General features: G+C 45.0%; 1 protein-coding gene across 1 annotated transcript in view; it reads right to left on the bottom strand.

Moving 5' to 3' along the window:
* vmn2r1 (vomeronasal 2, receptor 1) overlaps nt 1–9,737 on the bottom strand; it is a 26,825-nt gene extending 17,088 nt beyond the window's left edge. The window contains 21 exon segments of the mRNA XM_070439690.1: nt 286–356; nt 358–453; nt 455–496; nt 498–620; nt 622–719; nt 1,161–1,356; nt 1,703–1,863; nt 2,071–2,194; nt 2,627–2,794; nt 2,796–2,855; nt 3,286–3,366; nt 3,369–3,406; nt 3,409–3,428; nt 6,886–6,981; nt 7,059–7,270; nt 7,375–7,439; nt 7,442–7,472; nt 7,474–7,524; nt 8,077–8,319; nt 8,550–8,841; nt 9,428–9,737. Of these exon segments, the coding sequence (XP_070295791.1) occupies nt 286–356; nt 358–453; nt 455–496; nt 498–620; nt 622–719; nt 1,161–1,356; nt 1,703–1,863; nt 2,071–2,194; nt 2,627–2,794; nt 2,796–2,855; nt 3,286–3,366; nt 3,369–3,406; nt 3,409–3,428; nt 6,886–6,981; nt 7,059–7,270; nt 7,375–7,439; nt 7,442–7,472; nt 7,474–7,524; nt 8,077–8,319; nt 8,550–8,841; nt 9,428–9,669 (2,510 nt within the window). The 5' untranslated portion in view covers nt 9,670–9,737.
* Nucleotides 9,738–19,795: the final 10,058 nt, after the last annotated feature.

Consider the following 19,795-nt stretch of genomic DNA (forward strand, 5'->3'; position numbering starts at 1 on the left):
AGGTGACTACTACCTGAAGGAGCCTCCCCAGTTTGTGTGCCATGAAGGTGACTAGCTACCTGAAGGAGTCCCCAGTTTGTGTGCCATGAAGGTGACTAGCTACCTGAAGGAGTCCTCCAGCTTTGTGTGCCATGAAGGTGACTAGCTACCTGAAGGAGTCCTCCAGTTTGTGTTGCCATGAAGGTGACTAGCTACCTGAAGGCTCCTCCAGTTCCGTGCCATGAAGGTGACTAGCTATCTGAAGGGCTCCTCCAGTTTGTGTGCCATGAAGGTGACTAGCTACCTAAGTTGTCTTCCAGTTTGCGTGCTATGAAGGAGAAGATGAAGGCGAACAGGGCCAGCAGGATGTCGTAAGCCGAAGACACAGCAGATGAAGACCACAGAACCCTCCGTCACACTCAGGATGATCTTGATGTTCTGCGCCGCCGTGTTTTTAACCGGGTGCGGCGGCACGGATGATGAGCCACACCGTGCACGCCACGGCCTGGATCAGTGTTTAATACGACTGCCAGGGCCCTCTGGTGGGCGGACGGAGAGAGTCCACCATCGGGTCCAGTGGTTACAGCATTGTTGTTGTTGTTGATGTTGCCATTGGTGACAATGACATCAGGGCTGGTGTCCGGCGGCGGCGGCCTGAGCTGCAGCCTTAGCAGTGGCTTTGGCCTTGGACCTGGCAGCCTTCAGAACCCTGGCCCTGAGCATAAGGACTGCAGCCTTACCTAGAGCAACACATCATCATGGTTAAAGGGTAGGTTTGTGTGAGCAATGTGGTCAGAGCTTTACTCTACTGTAGCCCCTGAGTATCCATCATGTCACTTACAGCCAATGATTCCTTAAGGGCTAGACAAGCCACTAAAGGATTAGTCTGGATTTGGAGAAGAAAGAGAGAGACAGAGACAGAGAGAGAGACAGAACACAGAGAGAGAGACACGAGAGAGAGAAGACGAGAGAGAGAAGAGACAGAGAGAGAGACAGAGACAGAGAGGACAGAGAGAAGAGAGAGAGAGAGAGAGAGAGAGAGAGAGAGAGAGAGAGAGAGAGAGAGAGAGAGAGAGAGAGAGAGAGAGAGAGGAAGAGAGAGAGAGAGAGAGAGAGAGAGAGAGACGACGGAGAACCGAGACGACGAGAGAGGAGAGAGAGAGAGAGAGACTTCAACCCACCCATGATGGAGGAGAGGCAGAGGGAAAACCCCAAGGCCAGGCCCACCTGGCTGGTCATGCAGCTCCAGGGCTGGGGCTCTCCCAGGAAGACGATGGAGGAGAGGAACGTCACCACCAGGGAGAACAGCAGGGAGAAACTCAGTATGGGGTCGTTGGCCTTCACCAGTGGAGTACCCAGGTTGACCAGGAAGACCATCTGAAGTAGGACATTATACACACCGGGGTTGGGGTCAGTTCGAATTGAAGTCACCCAATTCAMGTAGTAAACTGAAATTCCAATTCCATTTTTTTTTTTACAAATTCCATATTCAATAATTTCTCAATAAATTGAAAAGGAGAAAATTTATTTAAAAAAAGTTCCTGAGTGACTTCAATACGAATTGACCCAAACCCTTATACACTTCAAGGTTGTCTATCATAAATGGCAGTGAATACTACCTGATTTACTGTAATTATGTCTCCTCGTAATTCCAACAGACAAATCTCCAATAACACCCTATTCCCCAATATTCCACTAGTTTTTGCTGCCGTTGGCTACACACCCCCACAGCCATTGTGATCAGCGCTCCAACGGCTGATATCACCATGAGTGTGATGCCCAGAGGTTCACTGAAGTCCAGGAACTCGATGGTCTTGGGGACGCAGGTGTCTCGGGCCGCGTTAGACCAGTAATCCTCAGTGCACTGGATACACTCCCTGGCATCTGACAGGAGGAGGCAGAGAAGATATCAGGTCCGTCTAACACACAGCAACAGAAACAATCTACAAAGCTGGTAGAATATCCTTCAAGCTACATATCATTTAAAACCCCCAAAACAACTGTGGACTCAATTCAAACCAACTCTGCTACAGTTGTATAAAGAACAAAGCTCTGCTAGGGATTGATAACGTGTACACAGTGATACATCACCTGTGGCGTTGCTGATCTCTCCGTCGGCACAGGGGATGCAGTCGAAACAGCAGACGGGCTCCCCCTGCCTGATCCCCTTCCTGGTACCAGGCTGGCAGCTCTCGCTGCACACTGATCTCGGAGTCTGATGGGAGACATGGAGGGAGACAGTCAGATAGACGGGGAGGGAGACAGTCAGATAGACAGGGAGGGAGACAGTCAGATAGACAGGGAGGGAGGGAGACAGTCAGATAGACAGGGAGGGAGACAGTCAGATAGACAGGGTGGGAGGGAGACAGTCAGATAGACAGGGCAGGTTAGACAGTCAGATAGACAGGGAGGTAGACAGTCAGATAGACAAGGGAGGTAGACAGTCAGATAGACAGGGAGGGAGACAGTCAGAATAGACAGGGGAGGGAGACAAGTCAGATTAGAACAGTGGAGGTAGACCAGTCAGATAGACAGGAGCGGAGCGTCAGATGGCAGGGGATCAGATAGACAGGGAGGTAAGACAGTCCGATAGACAGGCTCACACAACAGTAACACTGTCTTTTGTCCTCTCACTACAGTATCTCACTGACCTCAGCTCATCATTGTTCACAGCTATGGATGCGTTGTTGATAGTCATCATGGCATCTGGGGCTGCTGTGCTGTTGAATTGGCCAATCGTCAGTAGGAGATCTCCCCGTCGCTTATCACTGCCAGTTAATGATGTCATGTAGCCGTCCACATCTCCGTCCTGGAAAGAATAAAGGTTCCTGCGGTGTGGGGGACCTGGACCACACGTTCTTCAGGTAGTACATCAACTAGAGGAGAAAGGAGACGATGGATCATATTAAACCCTTACAGCGGTACAACCAAGATGCAATAACAACTGTACACACACAGCACACACACACGTACACGTACACGTACACGTACACACACGACAGGCCACATGTACACCAGTACACATACACATACACAATCAACACAACACACACCCACACACACACACACCACACACACCACATGCACACACACACACATACAACACACACACACACACACAGCACACACACAACACACACATACACTACACATACACACAGACACACACACAGACAACACACACACACACATAGACACGACACACACACACAGACACACACACCAACACACACACACACACACACACACACACACACCACCAACACACACAACACACACACACACACACACCAGCATTTACTACACACACAGACCACAGAACTGACCCTGCCAGGGCTCAAATTTGGTGATGTCAGCACAGCTGTTGTTGTTGAAGCGGCCCAAGGCCATGGCTCACAGATCTCCATGTTATGCAGGGCATGGGCACAGTGTACACAGCCTTATACACACTGTAATACATCATACCATCATCATCACCCATCACCGTCATCCTCGTTAGCATCGCTATCACTGTCGTTATCCATCATCAAACATATTACTGTATGTGATGCGTAGCTGGGTCACGTCAGAGTAGGTTATTATATCTACCTGTATGTGATGGTAGCTGGGTAACGTCAGAGTAGGTATTACTAACATATCTACCTGTATGTGATGTGTAGCTGGGTCACGTCAGAGTAGGTATTACTAACATATCTACCTGTATGTGATGTGTAGCTGGGTCAGTCAGAGTAGGTATTATAATCTACTGTATGTGGATGCGTGCTGGTCACGTCCAGAGTAGGTATTTATTAAATATTTTTATTTTGATTTTTATTTATCTTCACTTTTATTTAACCGGTTAGGCAATTGAGAACAAGTTTCATTTAACATTGCGACCTGGCCACGATAAAGAAAGCAGTTTCGACACATACGAGAACATAGTTACACATGGAGTAAAAAACCATACAGTCAATAATACAGTGAAAAATAAGTCTATATACAATGTGAGAAGTGAGGTGGAGATTAAGGGAGGTGACGGCAAACAAAATATATTATATAATAACTAAAAATCTAAAAAGGCATGGTGGGAAGTAAATACAATATAGCAAGTAAAAAATAAAATTAAAAAAAAAATTAAAATAAAAAACTGGAATGGTTGGTTTGCAGTGGAAGAAAGTGTAAAAGTAGAGATAGGAACATATGGGTGAAAGCGAGCTAAATAAAATTAAATACAGTAGGGTTAAAGAGGTAGTTGTTTGGGCTAAATTATAGATGGGTCTATGTACAGGTGCATAAATCTATGAGCTGCTCTGACAGCTGGTGCTGTAAGCTAGTGAGGGAGATAAGTGTTTTTCCAGCTTCAGCATTTTTGCCATAGTTCGTTCGCAGTCATTGGCAGCAGAGAAACGCGGAAGGAAAGAGCGGCAAAAGGGATTGGTTTTGGGGGTGACCAGAGAGATATACCTGCTGGAGCGCTCGCATACGGGTGGGGTTGTGCTATGTGACCAGCGAGCCTGAATGTAAGGCGGGACTTTACCTAGCATTGGTTTGTAGATGACCTGGAGCCAGTGGTTCTGCGACGAATGAGCGAGTGGCAAAGCCAACGAGCATTACAGGTCGCAGTCGGGTGGGTAGTAATAGGGCTTTGGTGCAACAAAACGGATGGCACTGTGATAGATAGCTGCATCCAATTGATGAGTAGGGCTTGAAGGAATTTTGGTAAATGACATCGACCGAAGTCGAGGACTTGGTAGGTATGGTCAGTTTTACAAGGGATGTTTGGCAGATGAGTTGAGGATGCTTTGTTGCGGAATAGGACAAAAGCCAATCTATGATTTAACTTTGGATTGAGATGGTTTGAAATGTGAGTCCGAAGAGAGTTTACAGTCTAACCAGACCCTAGGTATTTGTAGTTTGGTCCACATATTCTAAGTCAGAACGCTCCAGAGTAGTTGATGTTGGGACAGGGGGCAGGTGCAGGCAATGCGGAATCGTTGAAGAGCATGCATTTAGTTTTTACTGTATTTAAGAGCAATTGGAGGCCACGGAAGGAGAAGTTTAATGCAATTGAAGCTCGCCCTGGGAGGTTGTTTAACACAGTGTCAAAAGAAGGGCCCAGAGTTACAGAATAGTGTCGTTGCGTAGAGGTGGATCAGAGAATCACCAGCAGCAAGAGTGACATCATTGATGTATAGCACGAGGAGAAGTCGGTCCAAGAATTGACCCGTTTTTGGCACCCCATAGGACTGCCAGAGGCCCGCCCGGACAAAGACCTCCGATTTTGACACACTGAACATCGATCAGAGATAGTAGTTGGTAGCCAGGCCGAGGAATCATTAGAGAAACAGGCTGTCGAGTCTGCCGATGAGGATGTGGTGATTGACAGAGTCAAAAGGCCTTGGCCAAGGTCAATGAATAAGCTGCACAGGTATTGTTTCTATCGATGGCGGTTAAGATATCGTTTATGACCTTGAGCGTGCTGAAGGCTGCACCATGACCAGCTCTGAAACCAGATTGCATAGCGGAGAAGTCATGGCTGAGATTCGAAATGGTGGTAATCGGTTTGTGACTTGGGCTTTCGAGCACTTAGAAAAGCAGGGAGGATATATAGGTTGTAGCTTTTAGGTCAAGATGTTTCCCCCCTTTAAGAGGGGAGATACCGAAACAGCTGTTTCCAATTTTGGGAATTCTCAGACGACACGACAAAGAGGAGGTTGAAAAGGCTGAGTAATAGGGGTGGAACAATTTTCAAGCAAGATAGTTTAGAAAGAAAGGTCCAGATTATCTAGCCCGGTGATTTGTAAGGGTCCAGATTTTGCAGCTCTTTTCAGAACATCAGCTGACTGTTATTTGGAGAAAGAGAAATGGGCGAAGGCTTGGGCGAGTAAGCAGAGGGGAGGGCATGTGCGGTTGACCGGGGTAGGGGTAGCCAGGTGGAAGCATCGCCAGCCGTTCATAGAAAAATGCTTATTGAAATTCTCACTTATAGTGGATTTGTCGGTGGTGACAGTGTTTTCCTATTTCAGTGCAGTTGGAAGCTGGGAGGAGGTGTTCTTATTCTCCATGGACTTTTACAGTGTCCAGAACTTTTTTGAATTTGTGTTGCAGAAGCAAATTTCTGCTTGAAAAAGCTAGCCTTGGCTTTTCTAACTGCCTGTGTATATTGGTTTCTAGCTTCCTTGAAAAGTTGCATATCACGGGGCTGTTGATGCTAATGCAGAACGCCATATTAGGTATTATTACATATCTACCTGTATGTGTGCGTAGCTGGGTCACGTCAGAGTAGGTATTATATCTACCTGTATGTGATGCGTAGCTGGGTCAATGTCAGAGTAGGTATTTATTAACATATCTACTGTATGTGATGGTAGCTGGGTCACGTCAGAGTAGGTATTTTAACATATCTACCTGTATGTGATGGTAGCTGGTCACGTCAGAGTAGGTATTATATCCTATACCTGTATGTGATGCGTAGCTGAGTCACGTCAGAGTGTTATTTATATCTACCTGTATGTGATGCGTAGCTGGGTCACGTCAGAGTAGGTATTATATCTACCTGTATGTGATGCGTAGCTGGGTCACGTCAGAGTAGGTATGATTAACATATCTACCTGTATGTGATGCGTAGCTGGGTCACGTCAGAGTAGGTATTATTAACATATCTACCTGTATGTGATGCTGTAGCTGGGTCACGTCAGAGTAGGTATTATATTACCTGTATGTGATGCGTAAGCTTGGGTCACGTCAGAGTAGGTATTTATATCTACCTGTATGTGATGTTAGCTGGGTCAGCATCAGAGTAGGTATTACTTAACATATCTACTGTATGTGATGCGTAGCTGGGTCACGTCAGAGTAGGTATTATATCTACCTGTATGTGATAGCGTAGCTGGGTCACGTCAGAGTAGGTATTATTAACATATCTACCTGTATGTGATGCGTAGCTGGGTTACGTCAGAGTAGGTATTATTCAGTTTCTCCACGGAGACTCTTATATCATTCCGAACACAGCCACTCAGGCACCTCTGACTGCCCTGGACAGGTCGTGTTGCCCCCTGCTCCACTGCTGCTTTCGTCATTTCTTTTCGCCAGCTCAGAGCCCTGCCGTAGTCAGCGTGCAGTTGAACGCGGTTTCCACAGATTCCTCAGTGAGCGGGTTGGAGTAGGGGTCTATGTTTAGCAGGTAACGCTGGAGACCGGGGATCTCAGCACGCTTCAGACCGAATCCCAGGTACACCCAGCAATGAACTCACTGGACGCAGAAAACACCCAACATATCAGGGAACACCGCTTTCCAATAAAAATGGTCACTCTGCTGACTCTAATTCTATGTCCCTGTGACCCCTGGTTGAACCTAACCATTAGTTGACCCCCTCACCCAGGCTGGTTGATCAGTGCAGAGGTGACCAGGCTCACTGGCATCCAGGTGCGGTTGGTGACATTGTGTTGGATCAGCTCCTGGATCAGAGGGCTCAGGTCACATCAGAGGAGAACACCACAATGATTTTAGCTGTGCGACTCCACACGCGTCTCCACAATACGCCGGATGTCCTCTGGAGAGCTCACCTGCACAGGACAGGAAACAGTAGGGAGGATGGGGTTCCAAAACTTTATTAACTTGTTATGGGTGCAAGCAAATTGATGGAGAGAAATTGAGGGAAATAGACGAAGAAGAGAGAGAAGAAGAGAGAGAAGAAGAGAGAGAAGAAGAGAGAGAAGAACAGAGAGAAGAACAGAGAGAGAAGAAAACAAGAGAGAAACAGAGAGAGAAGAAGAAGCAAGAGAAACAGAGAGAAGAAGAGAAACAGAGAGAAGAAAGAGAGAGAAGAGAAAGAGAGAGAGAAAGAAGAGAGAAGAACAGAGAGAAGAAGAGAGAGAAGAAGAGAGAAGAACAGAGAGAAGAAGAGAGAGAAGAAGACAGAGAAGAAGAGAGAAGAACAGAGAGAAGAAGAGAGAGAAGAAGAGAGAGAAGGAGAGAGCGAAGAAGAGAGAAGAACAGAGAGAAGAAAAGAGAGAAGAACAGAGAGAAGAACAGAGAGAAGAAGAGAGAGAAGAAGAGAGGCAGAAACAGAGAGAGACACTGAGGGCTGTGATGTAATGGAAACAGTAACCGGTCACCTTGGGCAGGGTCTCAGAGAAAGAGATGCAGACCCCAGCCTCCTCCACCTGTTCRTTGAAGGCCTTGATGCCATACTTCCCATAGTCATCGTCCGCGGCGATGGTTCCCACCCAGGTCCAGCCGAAGTGCAGCACCAGGCGGGCCATTGCCTCAGACTGGTAGACGTCGTTAGGGATGGTCCTCAGAAAGGTGGGAAACTGGAACTTACTGTCCAACACAGAGCAGGACGACGCGTAACTCACCTAGAGACGAGGAGAGGGATAGAGAGAGAGGGAGGAGAGTGGGAGAGAGAGAGAAGAGAGAGGGAGGGAGGAGAGAGGGAGAGGAGAGAGGGAGAGAGAGGGAGGAGAGAGATGGAGGAGAGAGGGAGAGGAAAATGTCCACTGGATTAGGCCCCACCGCATCTAGATAGATATCGGAGCTGCAGTGAAGAGGAGAGTCCATGTATTAATATGTAGATAGACAGAGATACCTGGGGGAAATAGTAGAGTCCAAGTATGCGTGCGGTGGCGATGGACAGGTCTGACCCCCCAGCCCCCACTAGAGCGGCCAGGGGCGCCCCTGTGCCACAGCGGTAGTTGGGCACGGCCTCTTCCTGCCCCGTCAGGTAGGTGAGGGTGCCCTCCACAGCCTTGGAGATGGTGAAACAGGAGTCGTAGATGACATATCCCAGGTCTGTATCAGGGAGGAGGTCTGTCCGCTTGTTGATCTCATCAATGGCGAAGAGCATTGTCTGAGTCCAACGGAACGTCCGGAAGTTAAACCTGGATGAGAAGTGATGATGATGACGGTGATAATGACGGTGACGATGATGATGGGAAATAGTTAGAAWTAGTAATAATAGTGGAATCCTGACATTACTGTTAAACCATCTTGAATAGTGCTGTATCTTCAATATATTATAAAATGTAGTGAAGTTGCATTACACCGCCACTAGAGGGCGACAAGATATATTTTTTAAAAGACCCAATATTGGTGGAATGACAACAAGCCCAGATCATCATAATATAGTTTATGGGCTAATATAGGAGCAACTCAGATCTAGGGGACTGAAGGGCTATGAGTAGGGATGATGGTGATTGTTGAGTCACCGATTGGATGAGGGAGCAGGACCTTGAAGGGAGGAGGAGGGGGTGACTCAGTAGAGAAGCAATTCCCAGAATGTTCTGGTTCTAAATACCATTCACATAATATTTTAAATACAACAGGGCTAATTTATTCTCATTTCTAAAATGGTCCCACATTCACACCGTCACTCTTTCCATCTCTCAATCCAATTTAACTGCCTTAAACTCCTGAGTAATATAATGTAATTGTATCCCATGACACTAAATATTCACCGGTACTCACCCCTCGCATCCCAGGGACAGCGGCACCGAGGAGCTGTTGGTATTGGCTGAGGCGATGCGGCGGTGAACGGGAAACATCCCTCCCATCACCACCTTTTTCTTCTCCACGTTCCTGTACCCGCTCAGGTTAAACTTGGCCTTCAGTTTACAGCTGGACTCCGCCGAGATGGACGCGTAAAAGTGGAGAAAAGCACATAATCCACACAGTAACCGGTATTTCCAATTGAATCCAGTATTATCCATGATGTGAACGTGTGGTATAAAAGTAGCTTGATCACAGTGTCAGGCTCTGAAGAAACAGCATCAGTACAAACAGGTGCTTCTGCCAAATCTCAAGGGATGATTATCGGCAGTGTTGCATAATACAATTTGACAAAACAGCCTCCTCATGGAGACATGAGATAAGAAAAAGGGCTGTTGAGGTTAATAGATTATGAACATTATTGACTGTAATAAATTCATGAAAATAATGACATTTAATTCGTGTAATAAAAATAATAACTAAGAATTTAGCAGATTATAGGCCTAGGAGATATATGCGCCTTGGTGTTTTAATATATTTTGTGTCGKTTGCATTACTTTATAATAGCCTATAGGGTTTTGCATTCTTGGCCTTCTAATCAAAATGATAAAGTTATYAATTAAGGACACATGACTGTAGAAGTATAGGCTAAATAACCTTGTGTAAAGTGGGATGCGTAATTAATAGTTAGCAAATTCAAAATAAAGTACCAATTAATTATCTGGCATGTGATTGTCTGTCTGTATTCATGTTAACGACATAACACAAAGCGCCACGGGCTCTGATTTAATTGGCAGTAGCATGTGGTGATCTGCACTGGAGATGCGGATGAGCGCTCACGGGACATTGGCCCCTTAATGCTCAGTAATTACTTCGGCATACTGTTTCGTTTATTCCGAAGCGTCCTCTGGGCCTCTAGCTGTAGTGAGTCTGAGCTTGTCGACACTTGTCCTTCAATCATCGGGGAGAGGAACACCTGAACCCCCGCAGCGGAGAGACACCGGTGGCACAGTATCGCTGGCGGGGTTCAGTTTGCACAAACAGGTGGCTTCTCGAGTTGACACTTTAAGCCTACAGAAACCCAAATGTATAATTTATTGTAATAAAACGCACACCATTAAAATACATATTTAATGAAGTAGGCTTACATAGGCAGAGCATGTTTCTCTGTCCTGAAAATGTAATAATAAATAAATAAATAACATTCAAACCAATAGTGTCAAACCTGGGTTCTGAAGAGCAGGGACAGTGCCGGAACAGAAGCAGTTGGATACGCAGATATGGGTTCTAAATTTTAAAATAAATTACAAATATAGTTTATTTATTGCCCTATCGTGATGGAACGGTCCCCAACCCTATACCCTAGACACCCARCTGGGCGACGCATTCAGTAAGGAGAAGTCCTGATCTGTTTTTATGGGCCCACTGTAAGTAGCCGATAGGCAGCCAAAACAGGAAGATTAAATGCGTAGAGATTACTAGAGCAGCAGCTCCTGCTCGAGATTCTTGGGGCCTGCCTCGAGATGCTGATCCTGCCTCGAGATCCTGCTCGAGATTCTAGCTGCCTCGAGATTGCTGATCTGCCTCGAGATTCTGAGCCTGCCTCAGATTCTGATCCTGCCTCAAGTTCTGATCCTGCCCTCAAGATCTGATCTCTGCCTCAGATCTGACTGCCTCGTGATGCGATTCTGCCTCGAGATGCTGAGCCTGCCTCGAGATGCTGAGGCTGCCTCGAATTCTGAGCCTGCTCGAGATTCTGAGCTGCTCAAGATTCTGAGCATGCCTCAGCAGAGCCCCCTGATGGGTTGAGCATATACACAAGGAATTTCTCCAAGCTGTAAGAGAACGTTGACGACCTTGTACCTAGCCGGTGGGATTCTGGTGGGGTGCCCCAACCAGGCAGTGGCAGTGCTGGCAACATAGCTGCAGAAATCCCATGGTGAGGGGGTACACGCTGAAATAGAGAGGGGGCAAATTACTTGTGGCCCTGTGGCACAAAATAAAAGGTCTGATGCACAGAGTTCTTGGGGAAATGGCCACAACAGCTGTGTGGTTTTCAGGGTAGGGGGGTGTATCTGAGCACCATCAGCTAGGACTTGACATTGGTTCATAAAATCTTCCATTCTTGGTCAATGTTGCATGCCTTCTCAAACAGCTACAACTGTATTGCATTCACACATCAAGTCTTCTCTGAGTTGGGCTCAGGGATGGAACAACTGTGGAACGTCTGAGCTTTGTGGTTGTTTTTGTGGTGGGAGAGGAGTCGAGTGTGTAACTGTGTGTGTGTGTGTGTGTGTGTGTGTGTGTGTGTGTGTGTGGTGTGTGTGTGTGTGTGTGTGTGTGTGTGTGTGTGTGTGTGTGTGTGTGTGTGTGTGTGTGTGTGTGTGTGTGTGTGTGTGTATCCCACATCTGTTTGTTAGGGACAATACAGGATGAATCACAATCATTGTTTGCTAAAATAATTGCTTGCAAAACGTATTTTGTAAATGGCAATCCTGGTTATAGCTAACAATCCTTCTCATGACCTGCCTACATTATTACAAATATTATTTGTTAATTGTACAAATTAAGATACACAATATTTTTCAATAATGATATAATCGATGTGAGGATGATAGAAATGCATTTGTCTGCTGATCTGCTTCTGTTCTGTGGGTTTCACTGTGGGGTCTTTTCCAAGGATGGGTCCCGGTCTCTCAGGGGCCCTGGGATCCGGGGGGGTCGGGGGTGGTCTGCCGGTCACTGGGATGACAACCCAATTTAACGGGTGGATTAGTAGAGAACAATTGTTGGAGGTTTATTTAGTAGCAATGCAAATATCATGGTACAGCTATATGGACATTCAAACACTATGGTACTTTTTAATGGTAAGTTTACAAACATATATTATGATAAACAGAGTTAAAATGTGTATCTCTTTATGGTAAATGYTGAAATAGGTATAGCCAGTTATAATTGTAATGGCTTAGCAGATAATAAGAAAAGACAGTCAGTATTTACCTGGCTCAAAGAGAAGGAATATAATATATTTTSTTTACAGGAAACTCATTAAACAATTTAATATGAAGTTTTGTGGAAAATGGACTGGGGGGGAACAAAATATACTTCTCCCATGGACTAAGAAACTCAAAAGGGGTGATGACATAAATTCATAATTTTGATCTGAATGTGAAAATTGTCCAAACACATCCACAAGGTAGATGGATGATTTTAAATATGTTATTGGACCATAAACAAGTTGAGGTAACTGAACTGCTTGGTGTAACCCTGGATTGTAAACTGTCATGGTCATAACATATTGATGGCTAAAATGGGGAGAAATATGTCCATAATAAAGCATTGCTCTGCCTTCTTAACACTATCAACAAGTCAGGTCCTACAGGCCCTAGTTTTAGCACACCTGAATACTGTTCAGTCGTGTGATCAGGTGCCATAAAGAGGGACTTAGGGACATTTCAATTGGCTCAGAACAAGGCAGCATGGCTGGCCCTTAACAGTACACAGGGAGCTAACAATGATATSCATGCTAATCTCTCATGGCTCAAAGTGGGAGAGAGACTGACTTCATCACTACTTGTTTTTTGTAAGAAGTGTTGACAAGCTGAATGTACCGAGCTGTCTGTTTAAACTACTGGCACACAGCTCAGACACCCATGAATACCCCACAAGACATGCCACCAGAGGTCTGTTTAAACCACTAGCACACAGCTCAGACACCCATGCATACGCCGCAAGACATGTCACCAGAGGTCTCTTCACAGTCCGCAAGTCCAGAACCGACTATGGGAGGCGCACAGTACTACATAGAGAGTCATGACTACATGGAACTCTATTCCACATCAGGTAACTGATGCAAACAGTAGAATCAGATTTTTTTTTTTTTACGGTAAAAATACATCTTATGGAACAGCAGGGACTGTGAAGAGAGACACACACACACACCTACATTGTCATATTGTTGTATGGTGGTATTAAACATTATGTATTGTAGATATGTAGTGGTGTAATAAGGTTATATAATGTACTGTTTTAMCTGTTGTTTTATATGTAATGTAAGTGTCTTAATGTGTTTGGACCCCAGGAAGAATAGCTGGTGCCTTGGCAGGAACTAATGGGGATCCATAATAAACCCCAGGAAGAGTAGCTGCTGCCTTGGCAGGAACTAATGGGGATCCATAATAAACCCCAGGAAGAGTAGCTGCTGCCTTGGCAACAACTAATGGGGATCCATAATAAACCCCAGGAAGAATAGCTGGTGCCTTGGCAACAGCTAATGGGGATCCATAATAAATACAAATACACAAAAAAAGATGCTACCAAAAATAAATGTACTGAAACTTGTTACAAATGACAAAGTCACCCTTGATTTACCCAAACGATATTTTGACAGAGGAAGTAAAGTACTTTAAGCACGTGTTTTTGTTTGTCTCCTCCATCTCCTCTTAGATATAAGATAATTGTATGGAATTGTTTTCTATGAATAATGTAAAATGAACAGCTGAAAGACTNGTGTTTTTGTTTGTCTCCTCCATCTCCTCTTAGATATAAGATAATTGTATGGAATTGTTTTCTATGAATAATGTAAAATGAACAGCTGAAAGACTCATGTGAAGGTGAAATTACAGAGGAACTTCTTGATGCAACTAAAGCCTTTAAGTCGGGGAAACATCCAGAGCTGGATGGCATACCAGTGGAGGTATAACAAACCTCATTATTAGCACGTTTTAACCACTCCTATAAAAATGATAGATTATCAGATACTCAACAAGGTCTGATTTCATTATTACTGAAACAGGATCCAAGTGGTGTATATKTAAAGWTCCAGTCCATTTKKAAAAAGGCCCCTTACACTTCAGTGWTGTGATGAGAAAATTCTAGCAAAAATGCATAGCGCATTGAATTAAAAAGGTATTGTCGGATATTATTCATTCTAATCGGACAGGTTTTTTACATGGARGATACATTGGRGATAATATAAGACAAGTATTGGAAACAATAGAACACTTCGAAAAATCTGGGAACCCTGGCCTGGTATTCATAGCGGACTTTGAAAAGGCTTTTGATGAAGTACGACTGGATTGATATATAAATGGCTGGAGTATTTATATTTTGGAGAATCTCTTATAAAATGGGTTAAAGTTATGTATAGTAACCCTAGGTGTAAAATAGTAAATAATGGCTACTTCTCAGAAAMTATTAAAACTGTCAAGAGGAGTAAAACAAGGTTGTCCACTATTGMCATATCTATTTATTATTGCCATTGAAATGTTAGCTGTTAAAATTAGATCCAACAATAATATTAAGAGATTATAAATCCAGGGCTTAAAAAAAAGGTGTCATTGATGATTCATGTTCTTTTAAATCCCCAATTAGAATCCCTCCACAGCCTCATAGAGGATCTAGATACCTGTTCTAATCTCTCTGGATTACAACCAAATTATGTGTACTTATTATATTGCGTATTGGATCACAAACAAAAAAATACAACTTTTACATTACTGTGTAGTTTACCAATGAAATGATCTGACGGGGATGTGGACATACTCYGTATACATATCCCGAAATAAATTCTCACTACAATACATTTTCATAGAAAATGTGAAAAAAATAGATAAGATCTTGCTACCATAGAAAGATATTTATCTATTTGTGGAACAAGGTCCCTGATTAACTAGTCATATCCCAGTTGATCTATTTGTGGAACAATGTCCCTGATTAACTAGTCATATCCCAGTTGATTCTATTTGTGGAACAAGGTCCCTGATTAACTAGTCATATCCCAGTTGATCTATTTGTGGAACAAGGTCCCTGATTAACTAGTCATATCCCAGTTGATCTATTTGCTGATGGTCTTGCCTACACCRAGTGACACGTTTTGAAATTATACAGTGAATTCGGAAAGTACTCAGACCCAACTCTGGAGCACTGTCACAAGTGACCATCGGGTTCTTGGTCACCTCCCTGACCAAGGCTCTTCTCCCCCGATTGCTCAGTTTGGCCCGGGCGGCCAGCTCGGTGGTTCCAAACTTCTTCCATTTAAGAATGATGGAAGCTACTGTGTTCTTGGGGACCTTCAAGTGAAGGGGTCTGAATACCTTCCCGAATGCACTGTGTGTATGTACAGCACCCGTCAAAAGTGGACACACCTACTCATTCAATGTTTTTTTTTTTTTTACTATTTTCTGCAATGGAGAATAATAGTGAAGACATCAAAACTATGAAATAACACAATCATGTATTAACCAACAAAAAGTGTTAAATCAAAAAATGTKTTTTATATTTGAGATTCTTCAAAGTAGCCACCTTTTGCCTCGATGACAACTTTGCACACATCTACTTCCCTAACTACCTCATAAGTCTAAGGATGTAGACAGAACAGCCAGTAGAAATTGAACTCTCATGACCTTCCCGACCCAGAGGCACGTGCAAAGGTTCCACAGTCCCTCGTGAAGGGAAGTTCAATGCCAGACATCAATTAGTCACGCTCCGGTCTCAAACCTAATAAAAGACGCCCGTTCTCGAGGACCTATATATATAGTATTCTGCCACAAACAGAATACTACAAAAGTATTGCGAAATACAAAACATTAAAACATCTGTTGGTTGTGAAAATAAATCTAGACATCTTTCAATAGTTGGCCAAGAGTGTGAGAATACAGATTCAACATGGACTTATTTATTAAAGCTTGGTTTTTCATTATACAAATGTCATGGTGAAACTGCATGCGGTGGCTTGTTGTGAGGCACGTTACTAAGGAAAAATGAGCATTGATCATTTTAAACAAAATTATCTGACACAGAATTGCATAACTTAAATCATTTCAATATTGCAGTAAAATCCAACTATAAAATTAAACCCATAAATTTTAAAGCCGTTTTTGTTTTCCAAGTAAACATGTGTATCATAAAATACACAAGTAAAAGGCAACACAAAAGGAGAGACATTTAGAACAAGTTGCAATTAAGACAGTTAATGAACAGATTCATTTTGCATTGGGTATTTTGCTGTTATAACTAAATAATATCTAAGGTGAGGGGTACAAAGTCAAACACAGAGGCATGTAAAATCAGTATTATCGCACAGTAAAACATGACCTACAGGCTTGGACATGGGGCAGACAGGGACTCCTTAAGACGACTTGTTTCAGGCCCAGTAAAACGCTGAGTCCTGGACTAGCTGAGGACTATCTCATTAAATGAATGTTGAAAGGATTCGAGGAGCCAGGTTCCTGCCTATTTGGGGACTCCTCTGGTAGTTGAAAACGTTCAAGGCGGCCACTGCCAATTTGATCTTTGACACTATAAGAAAGGGGGATGCTTCGTGATTGGGGTTTTAAAATCCGTCAAGTGGAAGTACATTCCCTTCGCGTCAGGAAAGCACCATGGCTTTATGGGTAAAAAGAGAAATGTGCAAACGTTGCTCCTACACACCTGTAGGAGGTGATAACAACAAAGATGACATTCACACATCAATTAGACAATACTAACATCTGAATTCATTGTCAGTCCTCTTGTTTCTCTGAAAAACATGAAGAAAAACGAATGAAACAAAAACAGAAAGGAGGAGCAAAGAAACAGGCAAAAAAAAAGGACAACCCGTCATTTTGGGGGCTTCCCACACAGTTACACATCTGTGATAATAAACTAATATGTTCTGTTGACCGCGGTCGGTAGCTTAACCATCACAATTTTGATTTAAGTGGATCGTTAACAAGAGATAATAAACCAGATATAATTTCACCACAGCTCATCTACATTTGGCAAAATGAAAAGTAAAAAAAAATTAAATAATACTAATTGGTCACAGTTTCTCTGCTGAATGACTTTGGGCAGGCAACCCCTGTCTCTTTGTACAGTATACAGTTGAAACGTAAATGGAGGAGTAAAAATCCTCTTGGGACAAAAAMAACTGTCAGAAGTGTAACAAAAAAAAAGCAACAAATAATTTAAAAAAACGATGGATGACTTTTTAAACCACTGGCTAGTTTCCTGCTCTTCCTTCTCCGTTATGTCATACAAGTATGTCGTTTTGCTTCCTTCAGTTGTTGGTCTCACGCTGTAATCTGAGGCATACCGTGTACACAATCCACTTCCTGAACTCCTTAACTCTTGACCTCAATTGGCTGTTTCCAAACAGGAAGCGGCACTTACACCAAAGAGGGGAAAATGTATCGTCACGCACGAGGAAACGGATCCAAAAAGATGGATGAATAGTCATCACATCTATTCAACCACCCCTCCCCAAGTACGCAGGACAGCACACGTAGTACCGTTGACAGTGCCCACACCACGGCTATAGGACGACATCACCGGGTAGCGCGGTGCGACAGTCACACGGTATTAGTACGACGTCACCCCACACACACGGCTTAGTACGGGGACAGTATCCCCCACACACACGGCTATAGTAACGGGGGGGGGGGGGGGGCCCCCACTCGCCGCCGTAGCTCTCCGGATGTGCGGGCGTGGGGCCGGTCAGGTGGGAGTCTGAGACCACAGAGCGCGAAGGACGGCTGCTCTGTGAGGAAGTCGGGTCAAAGTGCAGCGGGGTCAGGTGACCGGGGGTCTGACTAATCTTCCCAGAGTAAGCTGCCGGTGTTACTCACCAGCAGACGGGTAGCAATCGGACAGGTCATAAATAGGTGGGGGCTATTGTAGTTGTGTTGGATATCTGATACAAGAGTCTTTTGTTTAACTTTAAGGCACTTGCTGTGCAAGGCCATGCAATGCAGATGTGCGTTGGTGTGGATGGGATTCCCCAAGCCGACCCGGGAGGGAGAGAGACGCCAACGGCAAGCTCTGAGAATTGAGCAGCACAATGTTATTTAAATCACCGCGTGTAACAGTGTTGTCTATGACTGGAGTAGCCTAGAGAAGTGCGAGGGGACGCCACAGGGGGCCCATTCGTAACAACAGCCTAACTAGTTACTGCGGTCATTATTAACTTTATAAATTGTGTATCGCGCGCGGATTGACTAGTGACGCTCAACTCTACTTGCTACACAGTGAACCTCTTTTGATTGGCAAGAATTGACAAGCTACACGTTTGAAGCTACCGGTGCGACTGCCACGTGACGTCCAAAAACAAGATACGGGCTGAAAAGTGAGTTGTTTGTAATTATTATATTGTCATGGTATAGGTATTAAAGTAACAATGGACATAGATATTTAAAATTTAGAAAAAAGCCTGTGTTAAAAGGCCTATCATTTTTTTATCATGCTCACATAAGTATTTGAATACTAGTTCGCTTGGTATTGGAATAACCGAGAACGTGTTCTATTGTCTATACTAGTTCCGGGCGGACCGCCTCTCCTGAAGCAGGGAAACCACTTACCAGACTCTCTGAGGATGGAGTGGGCCACGAAGTCGGCCTGTCTGAGGTGTGCTGAGACGCCTGTGGGTCAGGAAGGTTGGGGGTGATGTCTGTGGATGGCGTTTCACGTGGGACCAAAGCATTCTGGAGAGAGGCGGGAGGGCGGTTCTGGGCTAGCAGTAACCGGTTCTACTTCCATCTACTAACATGTATGTGTGTGTGTGTTACCTGTTGATGGTGTGGGGGTCTGGCAGGCACTGAGGGATTCCAGTGTGGAGCCTCTTTACTGGTGACAGGTGGGGGGGCACACATAGCTTATAGGACGACAGTCACCTAGGCAGCAGAGAGTTAGGCTTTACTGGTGAATGCTCACACACATAGTAGGGCTAACACAGAGAGAGAAGGTTTAGGAGCCTCTTTCTGCGGAGGACCGACAGTCACGCCCCACACCACGGCTATCGTAACGACAGTCACCCTACAGCACGGTTGGGGGACAGTCACCGGCACAAACGGCTATAGACGACAGTCACCCACACACACACGGCATATGTAGCCGACATCCCCGACAGCGCGACATCACCCCACAAAGGCTTATAGTACCGAAGCACCCCCAACGGTTGGACCGACAGTCACCCCCCACACAAAGCTATAGTACGTGCGGCACAGTCCACCCCAGACGATACTCACACACCAACGCTATGTACCGACAGTCACCCCCACACACCGGCTATAGGGACCGGGACAGTTCACTCCCCACACAGGATGCCCGTCGCTATAGTACCGACAGTCACCCCGCCCACACACGGCTTGTAGTACGACAGTCACCGGGGGGGGGGGGGGGGGACTGGGGGGGGTGTGGGGGGGCCCACGCTATGGTACCCGGACAGTGAGCAGGCACAAACAGCTATAGTAAGGGGGGTGGGGGGCCAACAGATATAGTACGTGGGGGGGGACAGTCACGCTCCCCCACACAGCTATAGTCCGTGCCCCACAGGGGGGGGGCAGCTATAGGTACGCAGTCGGGGACGCAGTT

Source organism: Salvelinus sp. IW2-2015, unplaced genomic scaffold (assembly GCF_002910315.2).
Source record: "Salvelinus sp. IW2-2015 unplaced genomic scaffold, ASM291031v2 Un_scaffold1851, whole genome shotgun sequence".
Taxonomy (NCBI): Eukaryota; Metazoa; Chordata; class Actinopteri; order Salmoniformes; family Salmonidae; genus Salvelinus; species Salvelinus sp. IW2-2015.